The sequence below is a fragment of the Acipenser ruthenus genome, chromosome 4, assembly GCF_902713425.1.
Source record: "Acipenser ruthenus chromosome 4, fAciRut3.2 maternal haplotype, whole genome shotgun sequence".
Taxonomy (NCBI): domain Eukaryota; kingdom Metazoa; phylum Chordata; class Actinopteri; order Acipenseriformes; family Acipenseridae; genus Acipenser; species Acipenser ruthenus.
The window spans coordinates 79,324,198-79,346,534 of record NC_081192.1 but is presented as its reverse complement, the minus strand read 5'-3'; the positions used below and the strand labels follow the sequence as shown (position 1 = coordinate 79,346,534).

Genomic DNA, 22,337 nt, shown 5'->3' with positions numbered 1-22,337 from the left:
CATGGCCCCGACAGTTCTGGGCAAGCCAGCTGGGACCCTGCCTGATTGGGGAAGCGCAGGCAGCATACCAGGCAATGGGGGATGACGACGCCGCTCAATATGACCTGGTAAAGCTGGCTATTCTCCGCCGTCTGAATATTACGGAGGAAACGCACCGAGTGAGGTTCAGGGAGTACAGGAGGTCCCCGAACGTACGCCCCAGGGTGGTCGCGCAGAAGCTCTGTGACCACATGATACACTGGCTCACCCCGGCGCTAAAAACAACTGCCCAGATGGGGGAGGCCATCGTTATTGAGCAGTTTTGTCATGTGGTCGGCGCCGAGACCCAAGGATGGATACGGCGCCACAACCCCGACACCCTGGAACAGGCAGTCAAGCTCGCTGAGGACTTCGAGGACTCCCTGGTATCCGCCCAGACCGGGCTACTCACCCCACCTCAACGGAGCGGCCGAGCCCCACCTCCTCTCTCTGCTCCATCAGCCCCACCACCAGGACCGGTTCAACGACCTCCAAGAGCACCAACCCCAATGGGCGACCTTGCCTCCTCTTCATGGAGACCAAGGTTGGCCCCCAGCGGGGGTAGAGGTGCTGCCCCTGCCCCGTTGCCATACCAGCAGCGGGACAGACCATTTAATACTGTGCCCTCCTTTCCCCCTACCTGTTTTAGGTGCCGCCAGCCGGGACATCAGGCTAGGTCATGCCCATCTGCGATGGAGTGTGACGTGGCCGTCTGTAATCTGGCATCTGAAGCGGGTAAGCGAGGGAAAAATGGTCGGGAGGGGCCTTGTATTGTTAAGGTGATTTTTGGAAATGTGAAGACCCATGCATTAGTGGACACAGGGTGTGGTCAGACCTTAATTAGAGCATCTCTCTTGGGCGGTATGGTGTGGCAGCCACAAGGTCAGGTGGCGATCTCCTGTATCCATGGAGACACGGCAACATACCCCACAGTAAAAGCATATTTATCGGTCGGTCCGATGAAACGTTCCCTGGTAGTTGGGGTAGCGGAAAGGTTACCACATCCCATTATTCTGGGTCGGGACTGGCCCAACTATAAAGATTTATTGAAATTAAGGGCAGTCCCGGCCATACACGCAAATGTGGCAGAAAAAGTAGAAGGGGAAATAATTGGTAATGTTTTTCCCTTTCAAGCGGAAATGTTCTCTTCCCTGTTCCGGCCGAAAAAAACAAACAAAGAGAGAAGGCTGCGGAAATGGGAGGGAGCGTTAATGAGACAAGGCTGGGGGCTGGTGGGAGCCTGTTATAACGGTGAAAAACGTCAGTCAAAGGGGGTCGGAACGCAGTGTGACCGAGAGGGCGAGGTTACTGGGCCATCAAGGGCAGACGTTACTCCCGCCCCGCTCAATATACCGGACATGTGGCACTCGAATGTGAACCTAGTGTGGGAGCAGGACAATGACCCATCACTGGTGCACATTCGGGGACAGGTCCGGTCCATTGAAGGTAAGGATGTTGAAGGCGCTGGGGCACTAGTATTTCCACACTTCATTATCAAGGGGCAATTACTATATAGGGTAAACCTGGCCGCGGGCACAGGACATCCTGTAACACAATTATTGGTTCCCCCGTCTTGTCGGCTGGAGGTCATGAGGCTGGCGCATGATATCCCTTTTGCGGGGCACCTCGGAGTTGACAAGACAAGGGAACGGATATTGGCTCGATTCTTTTGGCCAGGTGTTTATAAAGAAGTGTCGAAATATGTAGCCACATGCCCAGACTGCCAGAGAGTAGCGCCGGGTCGAGTGCGCCCCGCCCCTTTGGTCCCACTGCCGATTATTTCCACCCCCTTTGAACGCATCGCAGTGGACATAGTCGGCCCTTTGCTACCTTCTGACTCCGGGTATACGCATATATTAGTGGTGGTAGATTACGCAACGCGATACCCAGAGGCAGTTCCATTGAGGTCCACTAGTGCTGCTGCGATAGCCAAAGAACTAGTGCAGATTATGGCAAGAGTAGGGATCCCCAACGAGATATTGACTGATCATGGAACTAATTTCTTGTCAAACACGCTACAGCAGGTATATAAATTACTAAAAATACGTCCCATCAGAACGTCGGTTTACCATCCACAGACGGACGGTTTGGTGGAACGTTTTAATCAGACTCTAAAGGCGATGCTGAGACGATTTGTGAATCAGGAGCAAAAACATTGGGCATCGCTTCTCCCCTACCTCCTTTTTGCAGTGAGAGAGGTGCCGCAGAGTTCGACAGGGTTCTCCCCCTTCGAGCTCTTGTACGGCCGACAGCCTCGCGGCATCCTCGATCTGTTGAGAGAGGGGTGGGAGGAGCACAAAGGCTCGTCCAAAAATGTAGTGCAGCATGTGCTCCTACTGAGAGATCGCCTAGATTTGGTCGGTCGTTTGGCCCAAGACAATCTCAGATCGGCTCAGCATCGACAACAGCAGCATTACAATCAAAATGCATTAATCCGAACCTTTCGACCTGGAGACAAGGTAATGCTGCTACTTCCCTCAGCGGAATCCAAACTATGTGCTAAATGGCAAGGGCCATATGAGGTGATTCGGGCTATAGGAAAGGTGAATTACGAAATTAAACAGCCCGATCGCCGTAACAAAAAAGAAATTTATCACATAAATTTATTAAAGCCCTGGCAGGCAAGAGAGGTGTTATTCATAGCCCCAGGCAATATAGAGGATGATTTAGGGCCCGAGCTAGAACCCTCTAGCACAAAGAACATTTCGATGGGGGAACAGTTACTTCCTGATCAGCAACGTGAACTACGTAGGTTAATTGAGGAATTTAGCGATGTTTTTTCTAACACGCCCGGTAGAACTAACCTCGCTGAATATGACATTATCTCTCCCCCAGGTGTCACAGTGCGAGAGAGACCTTACCGGGTCCCGGAAAGTCGACGGAGTGGCGTTCGCAAAGAGGTATGGGACATGCTCGAACTTGGGGTGATTGAGCCTTCCAGGAGCGAGTGGTGCAGTCCAATTGTGATAGTGGCCAAAAAGGACGGCACCAACCGCTTCTGCGTTGATTTCCGCAAGGTAAACGCTATTGCCAAGTTTGATGCGTATCCCATGCCTCGGGTCGACGAACTCCTAGATAGACTGGGGACGGCGAGGTTCATCTCCACTCTGGATCTGACGAAAGGATATTGGCAGATCCCGTTAACTCGTAGGTCTAGAGAGAAAACCGCATTTTCAACACCAGAGGGGCTGTTTCATTTTACAACCATGCCGTTTGGGTTACATGGTGCGTCTGCTGCCTTCCAGAGACTGATGGACCAGGTTTTACACCCACATCGTGAATATGCGGCAGCGTATATTGATGATGTGGTCATTTACAGCTCCACCTGGCGAGAGCATTTGGCTAGGATCACAGCCGTCCTTCAGTCTCTAAGGGCAGCCCGGCTGACAGCTAACTTGCGAAAATGTGCGTTTGCCAAAAGAGAAACACAATATTTGGGATTTGTAATGGGGAATGGCAGGGTGAAACCCGTTGTCTCCAAGGTCCAGGCCTTGGTAGACGCGGCAATCCCCAAAACCAAGGCTCAGGTGCGGTCGCTACTGGGGTTAGCCGGTTATTACCGCCGCTTTATCCCCGAGTATGCCACAGTGGTTAATCCCTTAGTTGACCTCACCAAAAAGAGCGCACCAAATTTAATTAAATGGTCAGAAGAATGTCAGGGGGCGTTTAATACTGTTAAGCAGAGACTTTGCCAGGCCCCTGCTCTCATCACTCCAGACTTCACTAAGAGATTCATCCTCCACACCGATGCTTCGGATGTCGGTTTGGGTGCAGTCCTGTCTCAAATGGTAGGCGGAGTAGAACACCCTGTTCTGTACATAAGTAAAAAAATGCTCCCTCGGGAGCGCAACTACTCCGTCGTCGAAAAAGAGTGTTTGGCCATGAAATGGGCTACTCACTCTTTAAGATACTACCTGCTGGGACACTCATTTGATCTTGTCACTGACCACGCCCCACTCAAGTGGTTAAGCACAATGAAGGACAGCAATGCCCGGATAACTCGGTGGTATCTGGCATTGCAGCCCTTCATGTACCATATGGTACACCGTGCAGGGAAAGACCACCAAAATGCGGATTATTTTTCCCGGGAGGGGGGAGTAATGGGAAAGGTAGGTTTAGCCGAGTGTTCCTTCGGCTCCACTCTGAGCGGTGGGATATGTGACAGAGATCGAATGAGTCTTAGTGTTAGATCTCCCTCTCGACCTGTGAGAGCACGGTATACGAGGAACAGAGTACCCTTAATGAAATGGCACGACAATTTATTCCGTAGGGTAGATGGAAGTCGGTCAGTTCGGAAGGGGGCGGAGCCATGGCACCCGAGCTCAGTGACCCAGACGGTAAGCGGCGTGGCATCCGAGGACTGGAGGAGCGGATGCGCTCGTTAACCTCGGGGTCATGGGCGAGGGTATAAATAGGGGGCATGGCTTGAGTGATCTGTTCCTTTGCATATGGTTAAGTTAAATAACCGAGAAGGAGCCCGTACTGTGAGGAAACCGTGAGTGTTCTGTGTCTGTGTATTAACACTGTGTGTCTTGTGTGTTATTTGTCACAGAGGATTACTGAGCACGATCCGGAGCTGCAGCCGCAGGCCAGCGAAAAACCCGGACTTCACCACTCACCTTTCACTACCAACTGTCTTCGTGTTTGCACCTTTTAGCACTGGAATCACGCACTGTCTTTTGTGTTCGTGTTTAGTGTGGGTGTCGGAACGGGACTTTGGGGTTGCGGGTCAAACCCGCGGGATTATAAATTAGAAGTGATACACGCCGCTGTATCACTTCCAGCACTATTATCATTTACAGGTTTTGCCTTGAGGCTCTGGACATTTACAAAAATAAATAAACACCCTTGCACCTGTACCAACGTCTGTCTGTGTGATTCTTCTGCACTGCACTCACCTGCACGTCATTACCACTTTGCCACAACCCTTTAACATGTATCCAGTTTGTTACATTCAGTAAACATGCAGCTTGTTCAGAGTAATATTGGCGCTCGCCGGTGTCAGCCTTAACCTTTCAGATTCCCTTTGCAGAAATCTCATTAGGCTTATGAAAACAAACCCTTCTCATGCCTACTACAGAAGGTTATTAATGAACCCCTTTCAAAAAATTTGACTTTCCCAATGGTATCAATGGCATCAAATATGTCATTCTGCAGTATTTTGTGGTGCTCCCCTTATCTGTTACTAACAAAACCCCACACCATTTAAAATAAAGGAAAAGCAAAGGAAAAGCAACATGAACTGCTAAATTACTGTGGACAAGAATGTAAAGACAGGATACAACACATTTCACAATCAGAAGACAAAGAGGCCAAAGATAACTAGTATTTCAATAATACTAATTCAATTATGATTATATTCATCAAAATGGGCATCTTGGTTAACCACAGACATGGAATGTCAGTCCTTTTTTATCATAGGTCTTTGAGTTCCCTTACTCAGAATACCCCTTAGCATTCAATACATTTTCTCAAAGTAATTCAAGTCCTCAAAGATGTTTTTGTTTCCATTCTGAAACTATCACTGAAATTAAAAACCATGAAGAAAAAGATCTTGCGTAACCATTTGCATTTCTTTCTCAAAGCAAGCATGTTTGAAGAAAGGTTAAATCTCAAATAACGTTCGTGTACAGGCCTTCAAACAAGAACCCCATGTGAAAGCAAATACATTTGGACAAAATGTTTTTTCAAATAATTCAGTGAAATCTTATCTGTTTCACCATATGGGGGCTGAATGTTCGCCAAATATTTTGCTCGAATAGACTACAAAATATTTGGCAAGGTGCCTAGTGTGTCCTTTGCAGACTTGCAACTATAGCTCGCAAGGCCTATGGTTGCCATTTCTTATTCTTCCATTCCAGGAATTATATTTACTTCAGATTGAAGCACGGGAATAATATTATACTGCTGTTACTATGTTGTTGATTGGCTCTTTATGATGCTTCTTTATCCAAACTGTACCATATTGTTTTATCACAGGAATACAGGATCTGAAACCCCAATGAAAGTGAAAAGCAGGGAGATTCCACTTGTCATAGAATTACTGAATATCACAAAAAGTCTATTCCTGGCTATGGCTATTTATGAACCACATACAGTATCAAAGTCTTCAAGAATCATGCAATCTAAACCTTCACGTATCAAATCCAGGGTTTAATTCTCTATGCTTTATTAATCCTCAGATATCAAAATCCTTGTTGGCCATGTTGTGGAATGCCTACTGTAATGACACTACATTCCCACCCTATGGTTGATACTTACTTGAGCACTAATATCACCTTTAATCCTTGGGGGAAATGACCCTAAATCCCAGGTTTGCCAGCTTGCAATGAAACCGTTATCAAAACAGAGGCGTTAGCAATGTTATTAATTCTATATTGTTACAATCATTTCTTGAGTAGAGCTCAGTTTAATCATAATAATTACAATCATAAGCACAAATAATTGCAGTATCAATATTAATGATGCTATCTCTTTCACACTGCACATTACAATTATTTCATTGAACTTCTGCCAAGTCAAATGCAGATGAAACAGCCTTTTGGTCTATTCCATTCTTGTCATCAAAAATCAATGATAAGCTATTTCAGAGATTTGAACTCTGATATCAATACCCATTTTTTTTTTTTTTTGAGGACTGATCCATTACTATAGCTCTAGCTATCCATATACCAGCAGCACTTAAGCTTTCCAGTATATGGCTCTATTATCTCCAATACAACATAGAACATATTTTTTGAGTTATTCATTTTATTTTTTTGTGTTTAGTCTAAAGAGACTAAAGCATGCTGAAAGCATTTTGAAGACTGAACTTTAACTTCAGTATACAGCTGTTACAATCAGAAGCAGGAGGGAACTACTAAAAGAGGCTCACTAATGTCATACATATATAGCAGGCCTAAGTCATTAATCATCTAGCTGATTCCTTGGGAGAGAAAATCACTAAGCTTGCTTTGTAAAGCAATCACCCCCCTACATATGGCATTCTATGCACAGCCACGTAAAATAACTTTTTAAGGTATGTCTGGTGAAATTATTCCTCCTTTAATACGCATTACGGAACTTATTTTTAGTAAATGGTTGAAGTGTAAGTGAAATGGTCTTTGCAATTCCACCGGTAATGGAAAAAACTGAGAAAAATGACTTCAAGATAGGTTTCAACTCTGCAATGCATATGTATGAAGAGTGGTGAGATATTGCCAACAAAATTATTTAAAAAATGAGACATGTATTTGGCTTTTGAAATACTGGGAAATATTCTACATTTGGTTTCTCAGGATTAATGGGTACGGATTCCTATTAGCCAAGCAGACTTAATTACTGCAGTACAAAGGTACTATTTAGGAGATTGTAGTAAAGCTAAAATGTAAAAATAAAAAAAAGATGAAGGTAGAACCGGTCCACCCAAAATATCTAAATCTATTTGTAAACAGTGCATGGGAAGCCTCCCTATAAAAACAAAGCGTATACTTATTATATTGGTACTACTAATGTGGTAACAGGTTCTACAGACTATTAGTATCACGTAATACATCTTACTCACTTATAAAATGACATTGACTGGCATCTATAAAGCCAAGCCAACATGTGTTGCAGTTCCAATAGAATAGCTCACAAATCCCTTTCATTATTATACAGAACTACTATGTTCAGTTTTACTATACTGATATTTTAATTTCTGTTCAAAGGCCAATAACATACTTTTTTTTAATTTTACATATTAATGTTAAAATCAATGACAGAAAATATAGGTAAACTAGTTATGCCAAAATATGTGACATTCTGCTATTTTTTCTTTCTCCATTGGTGGAGTTGTGCTATGTTTTCGTTGTGTTGCTACACACTGCAGGGTGTGTTATCTGCAGGATGAGCTCCAAGGTTTGGGATGGTCTGTTCAAAGCAATGTGCCAGATGTTTCCTCCAGGCCATCACCCCAGGGGAGTGCCCATGATATTGCCGGATGAATTACGTCAGTAATATGGGTGACCAGCATGGCCCCAGAATTAACAGGAATATTCTAGATAAAATACAAATGTTCTGTCACTATCTACTATATAGAATAACACCCTGCCTATTGAGGCAGCTGGGAGATGGAGTTCTTAAGGACTATCTCCCAGCAGCAATCCAATATGGGGACAGGCTACAAACCTACTTTACAAACAGTGGAGAATACCAGACCTTATTTAATTAATCAGAACAGTCGATAAATAAAGTGCTGGCCTCAGTGGTTTTGTTTTTATAACAAATGGTCCTAATCTTCACAGCATACTACAGTACATATTCTCTAAAGGCTTGTGATTGTAATCCTCTAGTGAGAATGTTAAGTCCGTAATCACACCATAGCCAGTGACTGAGGTAATGACCAGTGTTATAATCATTAACGAAAATGGAATCTGAAACAGAATTGAGAAAAAAACAAAAACTAAACTGAAATAAAAAATTACACAACAAAAACAAAGGAGAAATAATAATGCTTAATTATTAAAACAAAAACTGAAATAGAAATATACTGATGCACAAAAGAAATGCAACACTCACGTCTATGGGGTGCCATGTTTAACTTAAATCTTGTATTTTTTCCCCAGTTATAAATGTTGTGAAAATAAATAAATCTTTTTTTTTAAATGTGTACATTCAGATATAATTTATAAATCTAATTACAAGATTTAACATTTAGCTAAATATTTAACTATATATTAACTATATATTTGTGCTTTCACGTGATTGATTGGCTCTCGTAATGCTGAAATTTGCATATTGGATATAAGAGCCAATCAATAGCGTGAAAGCACAAAGCGGGTGGAGCTCATTTCCATACGATCTCCAGATTTAAGATATTTAAGAGTATATTTAACTAAATGTTAAATCTTGTAGAGAGATTTAATATTTAGTTAAATATTTAGCTAAATGTTAAATCTTGTAACTAGATTTATAAATTATATCTGAATGTACACAAAATACAAGATTTAAGTTATATCTGGAAAAAAAGACGTTTTTTTTTTTACACATGGCACCCCATATACGTCTAAATTTAATCAAATATTTTAAACACATATATCAAGCAAAATCACAGAAAATGTGAACAAAAATATAGATCAAAGAATCATGATAAGTTTTCAGTATGAAACGTGAAACACTGTCAAAATGAAAAAATTAGAAACTTAGTATCGGCAGCGTTGATGCATAGACCTGATCAGCCTCTGGATAGACTGCTGTGGGATGTTCCACCACTCTTCCTGTGCAGCTGCAGCCAGCTGGTGAAGGTTGTCTGGTCGCGGTTGTCTTTACGCAATTACAAAGATGGATCAGTCGGATGTGATGGTCCTGGGCCAGTGTGGTGACCCTCTGCCTTCCAGGACGTGGCCTGTCCCTATCAGAGCCGGTTTCCTGGTTTCTCTGGACTAGTCTGCTGATTGTTGAAGCAGAACATCTCATTCTCCGGGTAACTTCTCTCACAGACAGGCACCCTTCAATCAAGCCGATAGCAACCAGGCGATCTTCATTACTCGGGGCATGGTCTTATCTTTCGCTGTTCTTGTGTTAATTAAAATCATGTCTTTTCGAATGGCTATTTATACAGATTCTTAATCAACTCATTTTGGCTATTTTGACTCAACTCAAATAACAAACACTGAGCACCTGGCGTTTTTATGAAATCACATGACTTGAACTCAGTATTTTGTTATCCCAAGGAACAATACTACTCAAACAATCAACAAACATATCAGCTCACTATTTATTATTATTATTTATTATTTGTTTATTTAGCAGACACCTTTATCCAAGGTGACTTACAGAGACTAGGGTGTGTGAACTATGCATCAGCTGCAGATTCACTTACAATTACGTCTCACCCGAAAGACAGAGCACAAGGCGGTTAAGTGACTTGCTCAGGGTCACACAATGAGTCAGTGGCTGAGGTGGGATTTGAACCGGGGACCTCCTGGTTACAAGCCCTTTTCTTTACCCACTGGACCACACAGCCTCCACCACACAGCCTCCACCACTGTGCCCAATGAGCTCTTCATGTAAAACTTAGACTCTTGCATTTTCACTGGACATCAGTATATATAATAGCGTTCATAGCCAAACTGAAACTGAAACTTGAACTGAAACATTTTATAAAATATAATACGGAAATAGAAACTGAAATAAAAAATCTCAACTGAAATAACACCGGTAATGACTTTTACCATATGAGTGCCTCATACAATTCACAACTGAAACAGAGCACGGAAGTGGTATTATATTACTGTGCAATGACACAGAAATATAATGTACTAAACATTTAATAGTTCTCCCTGGACCACGGCTGCTGTATTACCCAATCAAATGTGTATCGATATTATTAAACAAACACACCATGGCTTGCCTGGCCTTGGAATAACAAACCACTTCTGACAAGTAACGATTCATGACTCCAGTCATAAATTACTTACCAGACTCATTATTTATATCCACCATTTCCTAACCTTCGCCTTAAAACAAGCCAAGTGACTAATGTTGATTCTGATTGTGAAAGTTATGGCAGGCACTTGTGGGCGAGACTAGTGAAGGATTTATGTTTTTTGTGTGTGTGTGTGTGTGGGGGGGGGGGGGTTCTCCACAAGGGCTGGTGATCCATTAAACTGCACTTTCTTGTGGGTGAACTTTCCAATGATCAGTCTCTAAAACCATGTTCCTCAAACAAGACAAGGATATTGTAACTGTATCCCGGAAACTATATAAACTATTTACATTTCTGTGGCGTTTTCAATCATTCAGAGTGGTTCTGGATTGTGTTTCTTCCAGTTTTAGTTATTATCATTTTTTACTTGCTTTGAGTTTGGAGTGCTTGGACTGCACATAGTGATTCAATTCCAATCATGTGACTTTTCAACTCTGCTAACCTCAGCTACTCTACACACACACATATGTGTGTGTGTGTGTGTGTGTGTGTGTGTGTGTATATATATATATATATATAGAGAGAGAGAGAGAGAGAGAGAGAGAGAGAGAGAGAGAGAGAGAGAGAGAGAGAGAGTAGAAAGAAATAAAATAATAAAATAGTAAGGGAAATGTTCGTAAGTTAAGTGGCATTTGAAGTGACTTTAATTTTGAATAATAACGAACTATGAGGACCTGCTTAAATATTGTGCAGGTGTGGTGTGTTCACCTTCCTGTTGCAGGTTTAGATATCCTGCAGTGGAAGCAAACCTGTGTTTGCGAATTATATCTAAAATATAATACAGCAAAGTTACAGCCAAATTATAGATTTTTTTGTATCGTTGGGATCTTATTTTGCTGGTCCCTCAAGCAATGTCATAGAGAAAGAGGTACTATAAGAGAAGCAGTAAGGTTGACAACAGATTGGGAGGTTCTCTTGCCTATCTGATGCAAACAGCAACAAAAAAGCACATTTTTACAGCACCCATCCCTGCTTAAAAATACCCAAGTAAGAGCTGAAACACAGAAGAAATTAGAAATCCTACACTGTATATAAGACAGGAACAGTAAGAAAAATGTTTGGTGACCTTGGTAATTGAATCTGTAGCATGGCTTCATTGTAACAATTAATAAAAAAAAGACTTGAAATGACACTTACCTGGTACACCTGGTGGTGTTTTCAGGTATTTTCCATTAAAATGTTGAATTACTACTTCACATTTTTCAGTGGACTCCATTCTAGAATGATATAATAAATTATATATATATCTCTTCAAAATCAAGTAAATTCTTTAGTAAAACATTTATGAATAATGTTTTATAAAGAGAAAGATACAAGATGATTCAAGCACTTACTTATAGTATTTTAAGAACTTCTGAAATGAATCTCTAAAAAGAAACACTCTATGGACAACTTAATTGATTACACCAGACAAAATAAATCAAAGGCTTAATGTTATCTGTGAAAATGATTCTATAGTTGTTCTTATTATAAGAAAATATTTTAAATAAAAAAAATATTTTTGACAGTAAGATTTTAAAATAAATATTAAAATACACCCCATATACTGTACTTGCAATAACACAAACATCACATATGCATACGTAATGTAAAAGCCATAAAATCATGCACAACTATTTCAGTCAATGAGAGGTGCCATGGCCAGTCACACATTGTCCTCCACAGAGAAAGCCAGGGTGAGGCCCTTTTCACAGCCTACCTTCATTTGAAAAGCTACCTCAGAAAGAATGTGCCCATTTTAAATGAGAATTGCACAATTAGATGCAATAGGGAATTTTCAATGCGGTACGTGGACACACTAGAAACTCCCCTACTGCCTACAGAAATACCCTAATTAGAATGTGTTGGTGATCTGTAGCCTGCCACACAGTAGCTCAACCTGGGGGTAAATCCACTGAGAGAAATAATTATCAATGTCATTAAGCATTCTTTTCCTGAAGAATGACCTGTTAATGACCCTAATGGATTACGATAACGTTAATCTAGAGTGAAAACAGTTTACCCTCTTTGATATATATTGTTTTCCCATAACATCAGGTAATTCGCAGACTATACAGTATACCACTTATTATTAACCCCTTATTTGACCCCCAGACATTTCTGGTATTACCTTACACTTAGACTAATGTGCATTCTGCATCAAGTATGTGCCGAATAAGGAGTGTTATGATTTATTGTGTTTCTTCAAGGACTTTGTGCAAAACATAAAGCGCAATGAAACCCTCTCAAGACAATTAGAAGCAGGTAGCAAGCCTGTACACACGAATAAGCCCCCGCATTCACATACTGAGCATTTTAATTGAATGCAAACCTGGCAAACCCGACCCCTCTGCTAACCCCGTTGGCATCCCTCAATATCCTTGTGGAAATTACGTGACCGAAAGGCTTGAGCATGTTCTCCAGCTCCTGCTCGTCCATAGAAATGGGGAGATTGGAAATGTACAGGTTTGTGGGGTCCTGTTCTTGTTGCTGGAAAACAAGAAAAAAAGAAATGCATTTTCAGTAATCGTGTTAAAGGATGATTTGCTAGGGAGAAGATACACAGTTGGTCGCTGTACGCCTACAGTAGTTTCTATGCCGGACTGAAGTTATGTCACCCACCATGATGCTGTTCATCTCTGAAAGTGTTTTAGCAAAGGCTCTGTGTTGCTCCCTGACCCACAAAATATTGCTTCAATATATAGGCATGCAGCAAAAAGGCCAGAAAAGAGCCTTATTGTGTTTAATATGTCTGCAATTAATTAAAAGGTCATGGTGTTGACCTCAGGTGGGGCACTGTTAATGGAACTGACCCTGAAATGGGGGCACACTGATCACAATTCTATTTTATGGATTGCATCTAAACAAAGCATCAGAATGCTTTAAAAAACTAAACAAAAACCACAAAAAAAACCCTGATCAATGATGGAATGGTGGTTGTTGATAACATTTTAGTTTAGGGTTCTGTTATGCTGGTAGGTAGTTATAGACAATTTATAAACATGTTATGGTAATATTACATAATTCATATATTGTACTTTACAAGTGACAATATTTAGATCTGTCATAGATTATTGTTCTCAATCAGTAATTATCAGTTTGAAACAGCCTTGAAAAAAAAAGTAATTAAACTAGCGGAGTCTATAAGGGTCTAGTTTACGTTACAAAGTCATAGAATATGTTACTATTTCTGCAATTAAATAATAAGCCTTTTCTATCCTTATATAATAATGATCATAACCTACCTTCATGACAAAGAACCCAAAATAAAGCTAATCAAAAATCTCTTCAGAAATCAGTCAAGATCACAGGGGCCAGCTGAAAGGAATGTGTCCTTATGGTATATTATGTATATGAAGAAAGCTAAATTAAACTATAGCACTATAGTTAATCAAGGACATGGGCTACCAGTATTATTGAATTTATATATAATATTTCCTCAGCTGTGACTTATATTGTGTACAGTATATTAACTCCTTCACACAGATATATCCAACACACACACACAGGCCTAGCAAGAGGAAATCCTAAAATGCACAAAGAAAATCACCCTATGCGAATGATAGTCAGTACAATTGATAATCCAACACACATAATAGCTGAAATAGCAGAAAAACAACTTAGGTCGCACGTTGAGAAATTACCAAGCTATGTTAAGGATACAACACAATTTTGAATCAAAAACTTGAATCAATAAAACACAACCTTCCAGAGAATACAATTTTATTTTGCATGGATGTAAAATCCTTGTACCCAAGTGTCCCTCGTAAAGAAACTTTAGAAGCTTGTCAAAAAGCACTAGATAATAGACTAGATAAATCAATACCTACAGCAGAGGTACTGAACATGATCAACATAGTTTTAGAAAACAGTTATTTTACATTTGTTGATAAGAATTACAAACAAAACGATGGTACAGCATTAGGATCTAAATTAGGAATGCATTTTGCCAGTACATACATGGGGAAATGGGAAGAACAATTACTTAGAAAATCGGAAAGAGAACCTTTAGAATACATTCGGTTTGTAGATGATGTTTTTGGGGTTTGGACACATGGAGAAGAATCTCTTTTCCAGTTTCATAAAATGGCAAATGAAATACACAGTAATATTAAGGTGGACCTTCGATGGACAAGGAAAGAAATATAATTTTTAGATACCATAGTAAAACTTGAAGAAGGTTCAATTCAGACTGACCTCTTCTGTAAACCTACTGACATGCACCAGTATTTACACATGTCCTCTGCACATCCAATACACACTAAAAGGGCAATCCCAAAGGGTCTAGGAATAAGAATACGAAGAATATGCTCAAAAGAAAGTGACTATGTAAAACAAAGAAATGTATTAAAAACAAATCTTAAAAAAAGAGGATACAAAGAAAGAATTATAGAGACGGAGTTAAGACAAGTGGATAAACTAAAAAGAGATGATCTACTAGATTATAAAAATAGAGATAAAAAGGTCAAAAGAGTCCCATTAATAATGACTTACTCTAAACTTTTGCCCAATATTTCTAAAATAGTTTGGAAACACTTGCGGATTCTACATAATTAAGAAAAATTTAAAAAAGTATTTCTTAAGGCCCCAGTTGTAGCATTCAAAAGAGAAGCTAATTTAGGTGATATTTTAGTTCACAGTAAACATAAAAGAATAATTGACAAAATAGGTTCTACGAACATGTGCACTAGTAGGTGTAAAGTGTGTAAATACATAGACAAAAGTAAAAATATAATTAAACATAAGAACACCACATATCCACTAAAAACTAATACCTACTGTAAAAATAGCAATGTTGTTTATGGAATAGCCTGTGAAAAATGTGATGAAATCAAATATGTTGGAGAGACTGGAACTACTTTATATAAAATAATTTAGAACCACCTTTCATTAATTAGAAATTATAAAATGAATGAACCAATAGTACAGCACTTCACCAGTCAGGGACATGACATAAATGATGTAAAGTTTGCAGTATTAGAACAGCTCAAATTAGACAATGCGACATATAGAAGAATAAAAGAAAGTAAATGGATAAATAGACTGAACACGATTATGCCAGCAGGACTCAACAGAAAAGAATGAACTAATTAACTTCAATAAATATATAACATTTAAATAAATAAACAAAATTCATTCAAAAGTTGTGCATGCTGATGCGCTGGGGAGGCCAAATCTAGACTGATCCTCAGAGCCAGCATTGCATGATATAATAAAAATATAAGTTTATATAAAGTAGTGTTAATTAGAATTAATACAGATTCAAAGATAGAAGTAAAAATGATGTCACAATATATAGAACACCTTTACATCATGTAAGAATAAATCATGGATTTGAATGTAAACAATAACAAGTAGTTGTCATTCCGTCAAAAACCTATAAATACCTCCAATGTTTTGATTCAAACACAGGCTCCCTTGAGAAAGATATGTACAACATATCGAAACGTTGGGCAGCTGGCTCTTTGAGCTAATATATATATATATATATATATATATATATATATATATATATATATATATATATATATATATATATAAAATGTATTTCTTAGCAGACACCCTTATCCAGGGCGACTGACAATTGTTACAAGATATCACATTATTTTTACATACAATTACATTATTATTATTATTATTTTCCACATTATTTTTTACATACAATTACCCATTTATACAGTTGGGTTTTTACTGGAGCAATCTAGGTAAAGTACCTTGCTCAAGGGTACAGCAGCAGTGTCCCCCACCAGGGATTGAACCCACAACCCTCCGGTCAAGAGTCCAGAGCCCTAACCACTACTCCACACTGCTGCCCATATATAGGTTTAAAGTGCCCAACCAAGCCCCATACATTTAAAAGAGTCATGTCTTGATCCACAACAAATGAATAATGTAATTATTTCAATAAGAAACAGCAATTACAGAATCAAAACAATACAATGTGGTACTTGATAATGAGTTTTTGCGAGTGTTTGCGATAGGGCTGTGGTTTAGTACGACACTATAATAACAATAAATATCACTGGGCTGTAACATATGATTCACTGCAGGTGTAGCTCAGTGATTAACATTACCGTTCTTTTCCATTCAGGTCATAACATTCAGTCACGGCAAAGGAGAAAGAAAGATATTTTAGGATTCTTTGACCTTATATGGAAATGTTGTGTCACTTTGAACTCTAACGTTGAATTGAGGTAGATCGCAGGACCGTTAAGGGACAGGATGGTTTTTACAGGATTTCAAATTCACTACCTATAAACAGTAAGGAAGCTCTTTGGGTATCCTGGGTAATTATATCTAGGTCAGTGTATAAGGCGTTAATAAATACCACAGAAAAATGAGTAGGATGGCTAGACTTTGGGAAACCTACAGTAACAACATACAGTTTGAGCAAGCCTCTCTGCTGAGAAGAAAAAATACTTCAATAACTGTGCTCCCCCACCTATTACCTTATGAAAATATGACGTTTGCCATTGTATTACTAAAGTATTTCCTCCAGTAGTACCACTTTATACGTTCAGTTAATAATGGCTAACGCACAAAGACTCCTTCACTTGACTAGACTAAACAAAGAATATCCATTGTCCCATGTGTGCGTTAAATTAAAAAGGCTGGAGATTAAAAGCACGTAAAGTATCTATAAAGCTCTGCAAAATGACCAACCTCTTTGAATGAGTTGTTTACACATGAAGTTGTATTTCTTCCATTTCACTCACAGATTCACACTGTTTCACAGTTAAAATTTTAATTAGATAAATTTAATTTACATTATAAACTTATGTTGAAAACATAAGCTCTATAGGCTTAAAACTTAACAAAAACACTATTTAAAAAAATGAAAATCCTCTATTTTGCTTTACTAAACAATCCAGAACATGAAGATATCTTTTTAACCTCTTAGTGCTGCATGTAGTTGAAGGAGCATGCCTATTTGGCTCACACTGCGAGTGGCAAGCAGATTTGTTTCCCATCTTAAAGTGCCTTTGTGAATGTAAAACAAAATGTCAAAAATGCAAGATTCTGATAAAATACATGAAAATACTTGAGTAAAGCTTGTTTTTTCATGTATTCCCTTTTGGTCTGTAAAATTAGCATGTAACCCCAAAAAACACCTTCTAGTAGACAGTAGTAATCAGACTTTGGTTCATTATCTCAGACTGTAATTCTAGTCCTTTGTACTCAATGCATTTCTGTCAGAACCCTGCTAAAACAATGACACGTGGACTTTGAAAAACAGATGAAAGTTGTAGGTTTTTGCAAAGGGATTAAGCACCTGAAGCAAGCTTTGCAAAGAATTCCTAATGCTAGCGTGGAGCCCTGAACCCCAGAAAACAAAGGTTTACCAAAGCCTGCTAAGCAAGTTCAGTGTTGAGCACAATTATTTAATAACAGAAGCAGCATGCTTTGGGACCCTGGAAGACCAGCATTGAAAACTCAAAGAAGCCACAGCAAGTCGCTATATAGTGAATGGGGAGAGAGGGGGATGCATGAAGTGGGGGCTGGTCTGCCATGGTAACAGCCTCCCAGTGTTTCTAAAGCGTCCGGTTTAAAGTGTCAAGAGTCAGGGAATTATAAAACAAAAGTAGCTGTCAATCAGGAAAGCCTTGATGTGTTCCTTGGTCCAGAGGCTTTCTGCTTTGTGAATGGAGAGATCAATCACCACCACTGAAGCTTTGTTGTCAAACATATCCCAAATACTTTCACCATGCTGTTAATAACTTGGTGGATATGGACTGGGTGCCACAAATGTACAATATTAGCAAAACGGTTGTTGGGCATTTTAATGATATAGAAATTGCACAGAAAACAAATCTAGGCCAGACACAGTTGGATTTAATCTTATTTTTTACCATTTAAATTATTTTATTTCTCTATGAAAATGTGCCTTTGCACACGCAGTTAAATGTGACACCTCATTACAGCTACTGTATGTAAGGTAAATTATAATACACAATATTTCGGTTTGCAAGCAAAATACCTAAGGAACATGAGGCTGTCACTCGACATAGATCAAGGACAGCATAGTTAACCACGGGAGTAGAATTCAGGTAAGAAGTATGATTTACATGAGACTCCCACTTTAAAACAAGGCTCTGTCAGTACTACAGTACTTTGTCGACTTTGGAAATTCCACTTCACCATTTGGCTAACCAACAAAATTTCTAATATAAATTTCCAAATAAAAAAGGGCAGCTTTGCTATGTGTGTGGTAAGTTTTACAATATGTCTGTCATTTATGGACTTCAGCCACCATGCATTTTCACAGGTAATAAAAAAATGTGACTACTTTAAAAAAAATCTCCTACTTTTCATTTGTAGGACTGTTTAATTTTCTATCCCGAATAATTATTTATTTTCAGGGACATTACAAAAAGCTTATGCGATACAACTCAGTTGCTGCTAAGCTGTTAAAAGTGAGAGCCAAGACTCATGATTGCTTTATTAATCCTAATTAAAAACAGAAATTGATACAAACTCCTTCCAATTCCTATTCACCTCAGAACCAAGATGTTCTTCCAGATGGCATTGCAGCTGTAAACAGATTACATCTTTTATGAAAGAATAAAAAGAGTGTACAGTAAATGAAGTAGGATTTAATTGCTTCTACTGGGAAATATTTTCAGTGGCTCCAGTCAAATTCACTTGCATGTTGTACTTCCTTTTTCTCACATTATAGTGTTTTCTTTTATTGTACTTTGGCGTACTGAACAGCTCCTGTTGCTTTTTTTTTACCTCCCTTTTTCTCGCCAGTGTAATAAGCCCAATTGTATAAAATGACCAGGCTCTTGTTTGTAAGCAATCTCATGACCGCACAGGACTTTTCGCAGTGCTGCACAGTTAGGATCTAATTTTGCAAATAGGGTGAACACTGAATTTGTGTGACTTTTTTAAGTGCCCATTTTATAAGTACAATAACACACTCAAGGATGTGCATCAGTTGTGAAAGTCATAATGTCATAACTATTGCACACAACTCGCCACAACAGCTCAGGATAACTGAAGGTCAGTCGGTGTCCTCCAAGCACACTGATAAGCAAATCTGATTTTTACACAGGAGCTCGACTCGATAAAGGCTGTTGGCTAGCTATCGTCCCCTGGAGGACAAAGGCCAGCCCTGCAGGTGTCCGCTTGATCTCACGGTGTGCCTGGCCGTTAGGGTCCACTGTATAGAAATTGCCCCTATGATTTTTCTTACCTAACCCGCTAGAGCGCCACAGCTAATGTAATTGGGCGTAAAATAGGCAGTTAACAAGTAAAACTAGGCTCATAGAGTACCACATACAGGACATGGAGCAAGTAATAATAATAATAATAATAATAATAATAATAATAATAATAATAATAATAATAATAATAATAATAACATACTGCAATATCCACTCATTTAAACTAAATAACCTTTTCCAAAGCATTTTTTAGTACAAACAAGGAATTAGTTAGAAAAGCTATTAAGCCATTTTAAATGTATATATATATATATATATATATATATATATATATACACACACAGTGCTTCCTCTTTATAAGGCGGCCTTTTATACTGCGGAACAGGTTATAAGACGGTACGGTCATGGCTCCATTTGTCCCATAATGCCATTACATTAATACTAGTAGTCTTGTTATAAGGTAGAACACAAATAGCAGTCTCTTAACTATGGCTCCCAACTACAGCGTTATAAAGGGGGAGCACTATATATGTGTTTGTGTGTATATATATATATATATATATATATATATATATATATATATATATATATATATATATATTATATCCATAAAAAGTATAAAGTAAAAAGTGTATATAAAGTATATACTTATTGTAATTACCTCCTATGAACAAACACACCCCAACGAATAAAAACTTAACAAACTGTGAAACAATTACAATTATGGTTTAACTAAAACAAGGATAAAAAAACCTGCCCCAACATCCTTTCCCACTGAACTAAAAGAAAACTCAGGTCAGCAAATATCCTCTTAACTCTCATGGATACCAACATTTAAGTCAATCAAAATCCTTTTTTCCAGCGCTTCATAAACTCCACCCATTTTCTCATTTACTGAACAGCCTCAACATTTTCAGCTGCATGTTTCTAAAGTGATGAGAGATCAAATGATCCCCATGTCAGCAAGGAAAGAGTAGTTGTAAAATATAGGTGTGTGTGTGTGTGTGTGTGTGAGTGTGTGTGTGTGTGTGTGTGTGTGTCTTTCCATATACAGATCAAAGTCCTGCTTCCATTGTCATTACCCAGAAAGGGCATCAGTGCTTGGGATCTGTGTAAGTATGTTGGTGGCTGTTCCATCTGCATCAATTGACCCTTTTATTTTATACTGCAAATGGTGCTGATGAAGTCAAACAACAGAGCTTTGTTAAAGAAAAAAAAGTGCTAACCCATGAAGTAAAACTGATGTTCTTTTTGAGATTATTACTGGTCCTCCCTTTTTATTGTGCTGAGAATCATTTGGTTCTTCGCTGGTTTGCTTTTAATAACCTTAATTCAGGATATGCAGATATTTTAAAATATGATATAGACACACCGCTGGATCCTGGTAGCTGTAGGTTACAGAACATGGTCTGATTGCTGCTAGACACTTGTAGTGAGTTTGAATTACACTTTAATAGTGAACACTGTGGGAACCAGGAAGCAGCAGCAACTTTTAATCTTTATAATCTTCTTTGAAAGAGCTGCATATTCCTGTCTGACAAACAAAACAAAAGTACAGAACTGAACATTCCTGCACCACTGTAGTTATTCCACAAAGGAACATGCATGGCCATATGGTCATGTTTACAGCCAACCTCAGGTGTGAAATAAACATGGCACTCCATGTACATTCACTGAGTATTTTGTATATATAACTAGTTCAATGCATGGAAAATAAAGTATGCAAATTCAGGGAATTACGTTCCTTAAATCAAATCCTGCAACTGGTTGTTGTAATTTGGAATACTGCGTTTTGCCCAGTCAGTCTGGCATTGTATTTAAATGAAGGATTGATTCTGGTAAAATAAAGTTATTCACTCCATTCTATTGATGATTTTCATCACTTGTAAAACATCACACACACACACACACACACACACACACACACACACACCCACAGGGTGGCAGTAATTTCAGGAATGCATCATTTGGGGTGCAGAATAGAGCCTCTCCAATGCCACTGTCACACCTACAGGTTTGCATGTGAAGAACATTATTAATATTATATATATACACACACACACACACACACACACAAAATGAACATAAATAAAGGAAAATACAAACAGATATATAAATAGTTGTTTACAAATAAAGGTTGAATACGTGGTTTTGAGAAGACGGCAGAAAGCAGTAGAAGACTGAACAGTTCTGAGGATAACCAGGAGCTGCTTCCACCACAAGGGGACGAGGGAAGAGAAGGAGCGAGCATGGGAGGAAGGAGCGTGAAGAGAAGGCATAACAAGTCGGCCAGTAGAGGATGAGCGGAGAGGGCAAGAGGGAATATAAGTAGACACGAGGGATTGGCGATAGATAGGAAGGGGCAGTATGACGAATAGAGCGAGAGGCAAGAGCAAGATTCTTAAATTGAAAAAGAAAATAGAAAAAGAAAAATAAAGATGGCAGATGAAAAGACGTAGCAGACATATAAAAGCAAATGAAGAATTAGAAATATTTAAAATACACAATGGTTACAATCAGTCTCAGTGCATTGAGCTGCTTCTGTGCGTGTGCTGGCATGGGCCAACGCATTCAAACTACCTTCACCTTCAGCAACATCATAATGAGAGATACATACGTAGCTTATTTTATAAACCTCAGACACCAACAATTTTAAAGGTTCAGTTAATCTCTTCTGAACTTTTCTTCAAAAAATAATTAATACCTTGCCCAAGGTAACAGAATCA

The 22,337-nt window shown here is 39.1% G+C and overlaps 2 protein-coding genes across 5 annotated transcripts in view; one reads left to right on the top strand and one right to left on the bottom strand.

Annotated features, from left to right (window-relative positions):
* Nucleotides 1-22,337, bottom strand: part of LOC117962749 (RNA-binding motif, single-stranded-interacting protein 3) — a 379,650-nt gene that overhangs the window by 60,913 nt on the left and 296,400 nt on the right. For all 4 annotated transcript variants that reach the window (XM_059022898.1, XM_059022899.1, XM_059022901.1 and 1 more), the window contains 2 exons: nucleotides 12,777-12,934; nucleotides 11,603-11,682 (listed from right to left, as the gene is read on the bottom strand). In XM_059022898.1, coding sequence (XP_058878881.1) covers nucleotides 11,603-11,682; nucleotides 12,777-12,934 — 238 coding nt within the window. The remainder of the gene's footprint in view (nucleotides 1-11,602; nucleotides 11,683-12,776; nucleotides 12,935-22,337) is intronic.
* On the top strand, nucleotides 34-4,827 carry LOC131736948 (zinc finger and SCAN domain-containing protein 21-like). Its single transcript, XM_059022902.1, has 2 exons — nucleotides 34-753; nucleotides 4,571-4,827. The coding sequence occupies exons 1-2, from the start codon at nucleotides 75-77 to the stop codon at nucleotides 4,579-4,581; spliced, it is 690 nt and encodes a 229-aa protein (XP_058878885.1). The 5' UTR covers nucleotides 34-74; the 3' UTR covers nucleotides 4,582-4,827.

Bases quoted from the DNA above. Each gene is read 5' to 3' on its own strand.
- LOC131736948 (XM_059022902.1), top strand. From the start codon at position 75: ATGGGGGATGACGACGCCGCTCAATATGACCTGGTAAAGCTGGCTATT.